The sequence below is a fragment of the Tasmannia lanceolata genome, unplaced genomic scaffold, assembly GCF_043159265.1.
Source record: "Tasmannia lanceolata isolate RefF3 unplaced genomic scaffold, GAP_Taslan_0.1 ptg000002l, whole genome shotgun sequence".
NCBI classification, from domain to species: Eukaryota; Viridiplantae; Streptophyta; class Magnoliopsida; order Canellales; family Winteraceae; genus Tasmannia; species Tasmannia lanceolata.
Window position 1 is genome coordinate 14,804,010 of NW_027518679.1, and position 11,908 is coordinate 14,815,917.

The following is an 11,908-nucleotide window of genomic DNA, read 5'->3' on the forward strand; positions in this document are numbered from 1 at the left end:
ATCATAGCTTATAGCTTAGAATATGTGCGACGAACTACGTGACTCTGATTCTCGTGGAGGCGGGGATACGTAGGCGGCTTGGATGAACATCAGACCATCCAAGAGTCGAGGAGTACGTTTAGAGTTTAGGGATTTGTCTTGTTGTATTGTGTGTGATGTCGAGTTGTGTTGTATGTTTTGTTCTGTTTTCTTACTTTCCTGTACAGACCTTATACCTTTAGCTGTAGCATGCATATGTTTGTCCACCAGAACTTAGACATCAGTTAGGCATGTCACTCATAACCTAGCTGTGATTAGGCGACACTTCTTCCATTTATTTTGTGCATGCTTATTATTTTATCCCCGGGTCATGCATGTTTAGGTAGACGTCCACTCGGGGATATTTGTTCCTATTTTACATGATTTTTGCTCAAAACTCTTCAAGGTTAATAATAAATGGCATAGAGACCAAGTGCTTGCACTCGGACGAATTGGGGGTACTCTTCAGACCTTCTCCATTCGTAATCAGGCACGAGCCCATATATATTTCTGGTTATCCATGGTATACAGAGCATATTTGTTTTTGGGGTTTCATGGCCTATCCATAGATGGCGACTCTGAGTTTGTTTTAGGTATGTCTTAGTTTGAGGAGGATTTATCCTTGGATCAAGAGGTATCTCATTTATCGCCACTCGTGCTATGCTATGAGGGTGGCATCTGTTTCGAGAGTTCCTTGATAGAGCTCTCCTTCACACGTGGATGATCCAGAGGCCGCTGAGGGCTCATCCCCCACCTCTCTCTCTCTCGGATCGGGGTCCACAGAATGATACTTCATCCTTTAAGTACCCATCAACGTGTAAGATAAAAGAAGCCCTTCTTCCTACCATCTTCGCAATAATCTACCCGTAAGATCAAAAAACCACTATTAAGACATCTATGAGCCACCATAACATTTGAGGGTTTAAGTTAATATTTTACAATTGTACATAAATTCATGACAACTTTCAGGCCCAATGAAATACTATTAGATTGTGTGAAGCAATATTTTTACTCTAGAACCACTATTTATACATTGGAACCACTATTTATAACTTGGAACTACTACATACTACTAAATAGTGGTTCGTAGGTATAATTAGTGGTTCCTAAGTATAATGAGTGGTTCTAACTGTTTAAAACCGTATAAATACAGTGATTCTAACTTTTTATAGTGGTTTTGACTGCATAACTTTTTCAATTTCACAATTTAAACTCTCGGAACAAGTATTAGGCCATCAAACTATGAACCACCATAAGATCTGACTGTTTAGACAACTATTTAACCCATTCTTCATACATTAATTGCGACTTTGACAACCAACGAAGTACTATTAAATTGTGTGAAGCAATATTTCTACTCTAGAACTACTATTTCTACCTTAGAACCACTATTTATACCTCGGAACCACTACATGGTGGTAAATACTGGTTCCTAGGTATAATTAGTGGTTCTTGCAGTTTAAAACCCAATAAATACAGTGATCCTCACTGTTTTTACTGGTTTTGACTGCAGAACTTTTTCAATCTCACAATTTAAACTCTCGGAACAAATATTAGGCCATCTAAACTATGAACCACCATAAGATCTAACTGTTTAGACAACTATTTAACCCATTGTTCATAAATTCATTGCAACTTTGACAACTAATGAAGTACTATTAGATTGTGTGAAGCAATATTTCTGCTCTGGAACTACTATTTATACCTTGGAAACACTATTTACACCTCGGAACCACGACATGGTGGTAAATAGTGGTTCCTAGGTATAATTAGTGGTTCTTGCAGTTTAAAACTCAATAAATACAGTGATTCTCACTTTTTATAGTCATTTTTACTACATGATTTTTTCAATCTCACAATTTAAACTCTCGGAACAAGTATTAGGCCATCTAAACTATGAACTACCATAAGATTTGACTATTCGTACAACTATTTAACCCATTGTTCATAAATTCATTGCAACTTTGACAACAAATGAAGTACTATTAGATTGTGTGAAGCAATATTTCTACTCTGGAACCACTATCTATACCTCAGAACCACTACGTGGTGGTAAATAGTGGTTCCTAGGTATAATTAGTGGTTCTAGCATTTTAAAACCTAATAAATACAGTGATTCTCACTTTTTATACTGGTTTTGACTACATAACTTTTTCAATCTCACAATTTAAACTCTTGGAACAAATATTAGGCCATCAAAACTATGAACCACCATAAGATCTGATTGTTTAGAGAACTATTTAACCAATTGTTCATAAATTCATTGCAACTTTGACACCCAATGAAGTACTATTAGATTGTCTGAAGCAATATTTCTACTCTGGAACCACCATTTCTACCTCAGAATCATTATTTATACCTCCGAACCACTACATGGTGGTAAATAGTGGTTCCTAAGTATAATTAGTGGTTCTGGCAGTTTAAAACCCAATAAATACAGTGATCCTCACTGTTTTTACTGGTTTTGACTGCAGAACTTTTTCAATCTCACAATTTAAACTCTCGGAACAAGTATTAGGCCATCTAAACTATGAACCACCATAAGATGTAACTATTTAGACAAATATTTAACCCATTATTCATAAATTCATTGTAACTTTGACAACCAATGAAGTACTATTAGATTGTGTGAAGCAATATTTCTACTCTCGAACCACTATTTATACCTTGGAACCACTATTTACACATCGGAACCACGAGATAGTGGTAAATAGTGGGTCCTAGGTATAATTAGTGGTTCTGGCAGTTTAAAACTCAATAAATACAATGATTCTCACTTTTTATAGTGGTTTGGACTGCATAACTTTTTCAATCTCACAATTTAAACTCCGGAACAAGTATTAGGCCATCTAAACTATGAACTACCATAAGATTTGACTGTTCAAACAACTATTTAACCCATTGTTCGTAAATTCGTTGCAACTTTGACAACAAATGAAGTACTATTAGATTCTGTGAAGCAATATTTCTACTCTGGAACCACTATTTATACCTCAGAACCACTACATAGTGGTAAATAGTGGTTCCTAGGTATAATTAGTGGTTCTGGCATTTTAAAACCCAATAAATATAGTGATTCTCACTTTTTATACTGGTTTTGAGTGCATAACTTTTTCAATCTCATAATTTAAACTCTTGGAACAAGTATTAGGCCATCAAAACTATGAACCACAATAAGATCTGATTGTTTAGAGAACTATTTAACCTATTGTTCATAAATTCATTGCAACTTTGACAACAAATGAAGTACTGTTAGATTGTGTGAAGCAATATTTCTACTCTGGAACCACTATTTATACCTCAGAACCACTACATGGTGGTAAATAGTGGTTCCCAGGTATAATTAGTGGTTCTGGCATTTTAAAACCCAATAAATACAATTATTCTCACTTTTTATACTGGTTTTGACTGCATAACTTTTTCAATCTCACAATTTAAACTCTTGGAACAAGTATTAGGCCATCAAAACTATGAACCACCATAAGATCTGATTGTTTAGAGAATTATTTAACCTATTGTTCATAAATTCATTGCAACTTTGACACCCAATGAAATACTATTACATTGTGTGTAGCAATATTTATACTCTCGAACCACTATTTATACCTTGGAACCACTATTTATACCTCAGAACCACTACATACTGGTAAATAGTGGTTCCTAGGTATAATTGTTGCTTCTGAGTGTTTAAATACTGGTTCTCAGATATCAACAGTGGTTCCGAGAATAACATATTGCTTATACACATTTAAATAGTGGTTGTAATTGTATAGACATGAGCTTCATCGAGGCTTACTCTAAATAGAAACATAGATGGCAATAGAGAGATAGAGAGATGATGACAATGCACCATAGCATTGTAAAGAGGATGATGACAATAACAAATGCCTAACAAAACCATAGCAAATCCCTAACAAATAAACAAGATGATGACAATACACCATAGCATTGTAAGGAACATGTTAAACCTATGCAAATGTATCACAATGGACCTACCTGAGAAGCTTAGGTTTGATGGCCAAAGAAAAATAAAGAGTTCCAATAAAATCTAGATTTTAGATTTTATGAGAGGGGACTTTCACCTCTCTGCAATGGAATTTCGTAGGGGATTTTCACAACAGACAATGGAGTTTTATTTTGGAGTGGGGAAGAAGAAGGTAAAAAGGTCAAAATGTTAGGCGAAATGCATTGGGATCGTTGCTTACTATCTTGGAGGGAAAACTAGGGGTGTCAATGGACCCAGACGGTCCAATGGAGTGTCCGAATCCGAACCTTAATAGATAGGATCTGGGCCCATTAGAAAAATCCATGGACATATATTGGATCCTCTTTGTAAGATCCAAAAATTTTTTGATCGTGATCAAGACGTGGCAAAAAAATCCGATGCACAGTCACTATCTGAAGTTGTTTATAAAAATACCCTCAAAATATTTCTTATATTAAGTTAAAGGAGGAGTATCTTCATAAAAACGAAGTAAATATTGCTTATCTTACGACTTTCCACGTCCCCCTTTTTCAGATATCTTTTTCTCTTCCTTTCCTCGTCGGCCTTTCTTTCTGTAAACTTGGCACTCACCCTCAACAAAGGATTAGTTACTAGAAAGTTTTATGGTCACACACCCTTGAACATTGGAGTTCTTTTCAACAATAAAATCCTATTCTTCATCAAAATCATAGGTTGTTATTAGATATAGTGACTTTTTTTTAAGAATTTTCCCAATAAGATATTCATTGTTGGATAGAATGTATTAAATTTAGAATACATAATGAAATACGTATACACTGTCAAACTGAAATGAAGGAAGTGTATAATCACTGCAAATAAAAGCAACTAACTTAGAGAACTTATCGAGTTCTTACGAGGAGACATTTACAGATAATCACTACAATTTTAACGGGCATGATTGCCACGTACGCTGGATTTGGCTCTCCCATATAAAAATAGGGGCGAATCTATCATTACCCTTTGAAAATTGTGGAAAAAGCCGAATTTCTCTCAGAATGACTGCATGAGTGGTACTTCGTAAAACGAGCCGATACCGGAAACCCCTTATTTTTTGATATTCGCACTCCTCTGGCATAGGCAGTTTGCAACTTCTCGTAGTTGTTTTAAGAATTAAAACAGAGAGAGTCTTGTTTATAATGCCAATATTTTCATGTGTGAAACCAGTAAATATACAAACGCGCCAAAGAAACCGTCGTTCGATCCCCGCTCTTTTTCTTGCTTTCTTTTTTTCCGCTTTCATGGCAACGAAAGTTTTCTTTCCGATCTCCGTTCATCTCCTTTCTCTCTCCTCCCTCATCGTTCTCCTCCTCTTCCACTCTCTCCTTAACGTCGTTAACGGAATCTCCGATCTTGAAATTCAATCCATGCTCTCCGCTTTCCGATCAAGAGGCTACAACCTCTTCGGAAACGCCATCATGACGTCTGACCTCCGTTACCAGATTCTTGACGGAAGTTCCTTCACTTTCTTCGCACCAAGCGATTCAGCTCTCTTTGCCCTAGACATGACGGTAACGGCATCAGAATACGTTCAAACCCTCCGTTACCACGTGGCACTCCATCGTTTCACCATCTCTACCCTCCATACCCTTCCCTCCGGTATCTTTCTCCGATCTCTCCTTCCCCGTCACGATATTTACGTCCAACAACCTGCCGGAGTTCCGATCCTGTTGCCGGAATCTCGATTTCTTACTGCCGCCGGTATAGACATCATAGTTCCCGATCTCTATCTCAGTCCGAATATTGCCGTTCATGGACTTGATGGAATCTTCAGGATCCGAGCCCAGATCGGAGTCCGAAAGATGGGACCGCCACCGAGAAACGAGAGTTTCCCGCCAAGATCTACAGATTGGGAAGATCACGAGCATCTCGTTCCCTCGCCGGAATTTCACCAGCAATTGGCAGGAATTTCTCCGGGATCGGCTCCCGAATCTCCTTTGGCGAGTTCTCCTGGAGTTGCCGGAAATATCTCCGGCGATTACTCCTCTCCGATGATCACTCCGGCTCCGGTGGATGGATTTATGTCGATTACTCCGTCGCCGGATTCTTACACCACACAGCCGGAATTGACGCATGTGAATTACGGCGAATCTGAGCTGGAATCTCGGCCGGACGTTGGATTTTCCGGCGGTTATCCGGTCAGGAAGCTTGCCGGAAAGATTTTTCCGATGAGTGTTTCTTCTTGGGAAGACGATGAGGGGAAATGGAATGCGGAGACTACGGGGCGTTGTCTGACAGCTGACACGTGGAAATTCAGATCCACGTCAGCAGTGCATCAAGAATTCGTTGTAACCAGTTCAAACTCATTTGCATTTTCTGTGTCTTGAATCTTCATCGTGTAAGTGTGCTCTGTGTCTTGATTGGACGGCTCAGATCATCGAATCACCATGATATTAGGGCTTGTTTGGTGGCCATTAAATTGTTCTTAGTACGGTCTTGTTTTGTTGCGTTTCGTTAAATCAAAATTTCTGATCCTTTGTACGTAACTCATTCTGAGGAAAAAAATTAATAAAAAAAAAGGAAATCAAAAGCTGAACTGGGCGTATGTATTAAAAAGTCCTTAGGCCCTGTTCGAAAAATGCATAACTGGTTGGGGTGTTATCTCCTTAGACTCTGTTCGTTTTAGATTAGCTCTCTGACTCAAAAAAATTTTAAATTTTGAGTCATAATAGATTTGGGGCTCACAATCGGTTGTCACAATCTAAAAGAGGCCGTTTTTGTTTTGAGAACTGATTTCAAGTCTAAAACTGATTGTAGACTGAATTTTACATTAGTTTAAGAACTGATTTCAAGTCTAAAACTGATTGTAGACTGAATTTTACATTAGTTTAAGATTCTGCTAACCGATTGTTACTCTCATGCCGATAATTGCACATTTTCGCTCAAAATTAAACATAATTTTGACTCCAATAATAAGTCTTGGAATGACATTCGGTTGGGACTTAAAATCAGTTCTTAAAATGCAAAACAAACTGGGCCTTAGAGACCACTTGTTGGGCCTGCTGGTGGCTCGCTGCTTGTATTTGAATCCGCTGATCTGAGGACGGCTTGACAAAATCGGTATTTAAAATGAAAAACAAACTGGGCCATAAGTCAGGTGCAAATGCTGGTTGAGGACAGTTTGATTGGATGATCCTAGGGATGGATCTATCCTTAGCTTCATCTTTCTATCTTTCTAATCTTGTCTTTTTAAGTGTCCAGTGCCCTATATAAACATTGTTTAGGGCTAATTGTAATCAACCAAGCTTAGTGGGAATCTCCCTAATTTATCAGTATTTGTTTAGATCACCAAAATTGGCGGGCCCATGGTGGGTACCATGAATGGTTTAGATAATCAAATTGGTGGGCCCTGCTATTATTCCAGCGCCCAGCAGCATGCCACCCTCCTATAGGGTTTGCGCAACCAACCCGCCTAACCACCAGTGCCAACCAAAGGTGCTGTTAGCGACGACTTCTGAAGACGCAACGAGACGCGACGGGTTTGCGCCCAGACACGACGAATCATGATAACTCGACGGATCGCACGGCCCTCGTGCTGGCGACGCATCATTCAAATTTCTGCCCTATCAACTTTCGATGGTAGGATAGTGGCCTACTATGGTGGTGACGGGTGACGGAGAATTAGGGTTCGATTCCGGAGAGGGAGCCTGAGAAACGGCTACCACAAGACCAAGTAGGAGTCCGATGTAAAGTATCTTCTCTTATATTTGCTAGGGGCCATCGCAGAAGACATTTCACGGGCAATCTGTTGCATGTGGGAGCAGCCACCTCATGAAAAAGACAAAATCTGTTGAAAAGTGTGCCTACGTGGTTGCTATCTCATGCAACAGATGGCTTGCGAAATGTTTCTGCGATGGTCCCCAGCAAATCTCATTTTAAAAAGTAAATAATACCATACTTAAATTCCCAAAGAGGAATGCTAGCCTCACGCGGCCTCTTGCCACTTCAATATAAGGGGGACACAATTGGTCCACGTGTAACCAAATCCATACTATTCTAAAAGCCAAAATGATGGAAAGTTCATGGTCATTTTCCCTTAAATTCCCTGCATGTCCTGTCCTTTGAATCACTAAACACTTTAGATCTTTTATATGATTCATCTCAAACGTCAATTCGTTCAGGCCTTTATAGTCTTTTCACCTGCTAAGTTGCCCCTGCACGTGAGTCCAAGAATTCACCGTTTTCTCAACAAATCAGGCTAGATTTTCGCTCCACGTGGTAAGTCATCTCTCTTATGTTCCGCCACTTATCGTAAAACTCACTACGTGTCTTGTCTGTGTTTCTCCCCCCGCCCCGCCGCCCCCCCCACCACCCCATATTTTAAAAGCAATCTCGTACGTCCAAAGCCGCTACTATCGAATGTGCTTCTTCTCTTCAAATGCCCTCTCTATCTTGCCACATGTAATTTTATCAACCTTAGATTCCTCAATTATTCGGTAATTGTCATCGCTTCCGTCCGATTACATACCTATTTTAGTCTTTTCGTCTTCCAAGTTACCCCTACATAAAAGTCCAAAAAGTCACCGCCTCCACCAACCAATGCTTGTTTCTCTTCTCTCAAGCTCGCGTATATCCCTAGCTATTTTACTCACAACTGTCGACCACTCCTCCCAGCTTTTGCTGTGTCCTTTTTCTTTACTCACAACTGCTCACCTCCTTCTCCCAGATGCCACACTCTCTCTCTCTCTGGATGTAGATGACTAAAGATCGTTCCTGAACTCTCTCAATCTTCGATTTGGTGCAGCATAGACGAATCTTTCACGCTTTTTATGGAAGCAACCAAACAGGAATCAAAGACTTGTGATTTTTCTTCTTATAGTTTTTCTTTTTGCCTCTTTTTTTTTTTTTAAATAGTCGTTTTGCCCTATTTTTAAAAACCTTCGCAGTCACCGAAGCCAAGGACATGAACACATTGAATCTAGATGAACTAATAGGGTCATTGATAACTCATGAAATAATTTTCAAAATAAAAGCACCAGAAATTGAAAATAAAATAGAAAAAGGAAAAGGTGTTGCTTTTATTTCTAATGTAGGTGATGATGAAGAAGTAAGAGATATGGAAGATGAGGTAGCTCTCTTATCAAGAAGAATCAAGTTCTTGCAAAGAAATATGGTAAACATGAAAAATAGAAAGGCCACTCCTCCATTCCAGAAGAAAGAAGACCTTGGTGATGGATCATCTCAACCTCGATGCTACAGATGCAAGAAAATTGGACACATTCGTTCGGATTGCCTATTCAACAATGAGCCTACTCCAAACAATCATTTCAAGATGAGAGAATGCAAGAAATGAATGACCGCCACATAGGATGAAGATAATGAAAGCGAATGTGAGCCGAATGATGGAGAAGATTGCATGATTGCAAGGAACGTGTGTTTCATGGCTTCAACAAGTGACAATAAAGAGGTAAGTACTTTAAATGATGTTATTACTTCAAAAAAAGTGCTTGATTCTTTACAAAATGCACATGATCAACTAGAAATTGAACTTGATAAGAATGCATCTCTTGAAAACTCTCTTTCTAGTTTGACAAAAGAATTTGGGTTGTTAAAGAAAGATCATGATTTTCTAGAAGAAGAGAATGAAAATTTTAAATTTGAAATTCATGATTTGAATGCTACCATCAAGAGTTTGAATGAAAGTAGACAAGAGCTATCTATTGAAAACAACAAACTAAAGCATGAAAATAGTGAATTATCTCATGAATATGATAATTTGAAGAAGCTATTTGAAAGGTTTGAGAATGATTCACTAAAATTGGATAAATTTGTTAACATTCAAAGAATGTCACATGATAAGAGTGGACTTGGATATAAATGGGATACTACAATGTCAAATTACAAGAACAAATTTGTGAAAGCTTCTTCTAGTGGTACTAAAACTTATTTTTATTGTGGACTAGAAGGACATTATAAGGTTGCTTGCATGTATGCTAAACAAGACAAAACCAAATTAAATGCAAAAGTGAAAACAAATGGACTTAGCAAGATTAGGAAGATTTGGATACCTAAGGGATCTCACTTGCCTACTCATATGTAGGTATGTCTTAGAAGCCACAACAAGAAGAACACATGGTACCTTGATAGTGGATGCTATAAGCACATGACCGGAGACCTCGCTCAATTTGCATCCCTTTCACTTAAGGATGGTGGAGAAGTTACCTTTGGAGATGATAAGAAGGGAAAGGTTAAAGGAGAAGGCACCATATGTAACTCTACCTCTCCCATTCATGATGTACTTTATGTTGATGGCTTGTCTCATAATCTTATTAGTATTAGTCAACTATGTGATAATGCGTTTGAAGTAGTCTTCAACCCCGACAAATGCATTGTTAAGAATAAGGTAGATGGAAAGGTGCAATTCATAGGTTCCAGAGACTAACATTTACACAGTTGGACTAGATGATCTTAGACTCCAAAATGTAACATGTCTCAATGCTATTAGTGAAGATTCTTGGTTATGGCATAGGAGGTTGGGTCATGCCGGAATGGAACTCATTTTATCCCTCTCCTCAAAAGACATGGTGAGAGGTTTGCCTTAGCTTAAGTACACCAAAGATCACATGTGTAGAACCTGCCAATTAGGCAAACAATTAAAGAGTTCATTTGCCCCTAAAAATATGATCTCTACCACTTACCCCTTGCAACTACTTCTTATGGATCTTTTTGGACCAATGAAGACAAGTAGCTTAGGTGGAAAGAGGTATGTGTTTGTAGTTACGGATGAGACTACTCACGATTTACATGGGTCATATTTTTAGCACATAAAGATGAAATTTATAAAAAATTCTCTAAGTTGTGTAATCAAGTCCAAAAGGAAAAGGGTATAGCCATATCTTACATTAGAGGTGACTATGGAACGGAATTTGAAAACATACACTTTAACACTTATTGTAATGATCATGGCATAAAACACAACTTCTTGGCACCTAGAACACTTCAACAAAATAGAGTTGTAGAAAGAAAGAACCGAACCCTCCAAGAAATGGCTAGAACAATGTTGCATGAGAATGATATCCCTAGATTATTTTGGGCGGAGGCGGTTAGCACCGCTTGCTATATCATAAATATGGTGTATATGAGGCCAATTTATGAGCTTTGGAAAAACTTGAAACCCAATATAAAATACTTTAGGTGATTGGTTGTAGATGCTACATCTTGAATATCAAATACAATTTACATAAATTTGATAAGAAATCGGATGGTGGCATATTCGTAGGGTGTTCTACACATAGCAAAGCATTTAGAGTGTTTAATAGAAGAACCCTAATTGTAGAAGAATCTATGCATGTTACATTTGATGAGAGAGAGCGAATACTTCAAGACGTGCCTCATGATGAGGATGAACACATTGAAAGCCCTCCATCTAAGACAAATGCTCCTCCCCAAGAGTCTACAAGTGATACATTACCTATTGTGCAAGTTGAAAATGTAGAGGACAATTCATTACCTAGGGATAAGAGAATAGTGGTTGATCATCCGGAATCCCAAATCTTAGGTGATGCCACATTGCCGATAAGAACTAGATCATACTATAGAAGTGTGAGTAACAATTTAGCATTCCTATCCGAACTGGAACCTAAGTCCATCAAGAAAGTCGAAAAGGATGAATATTGGTTTATGCCAATGCGAGAAGAGTTGAGCCAATTCGAAAGGAACAAGGTGTGTAGGCTAGTGCCTGGACCTAGTGATCACCAAGTCATTGGGACAAGATGGGTGTATAGAAACAGAATGGATGAAAATGGAATAATCACTAGGAATAAAGCTAGGCTTGTGTGGGACCCGATCCCACGAGAGAGGTGAGGCGCAAGCCGCCACGCTCTCTCTTGGTCTCTCGTACCCACGCGAATGACGTGTGCTTTTTATTATTGATTTTAATTACCCAAC

The 11,908-nt window shown here is 38.5% G+C and overlaps 1 protein-coding gene across 1 annotated transcript; it reads left to right on the plus strand.

Annotated features, from left to right (window-relative positions):
- Positions 1-4,995: 4,995 nt before the first annotated feature.
- On the plus strand, positions 4,996-6,507 carry LOC143882513 (fasciclin-like arabinogalactan protein 19). The gene has a single exon (XM_077385998.1). It carries the CDS (start codon positions 5,161-5,163, stop codon positions 6,346-6,348), a length of 1,188 nt encoding a protein of 395 aa, XP_077242113.1. The 5' UTR covers positions 4,996-5,160; the 3' UTR covers positions 6,349-6,507.
- Positions 6,508-11,908: the final 5,401 nt, after the last annotated feature.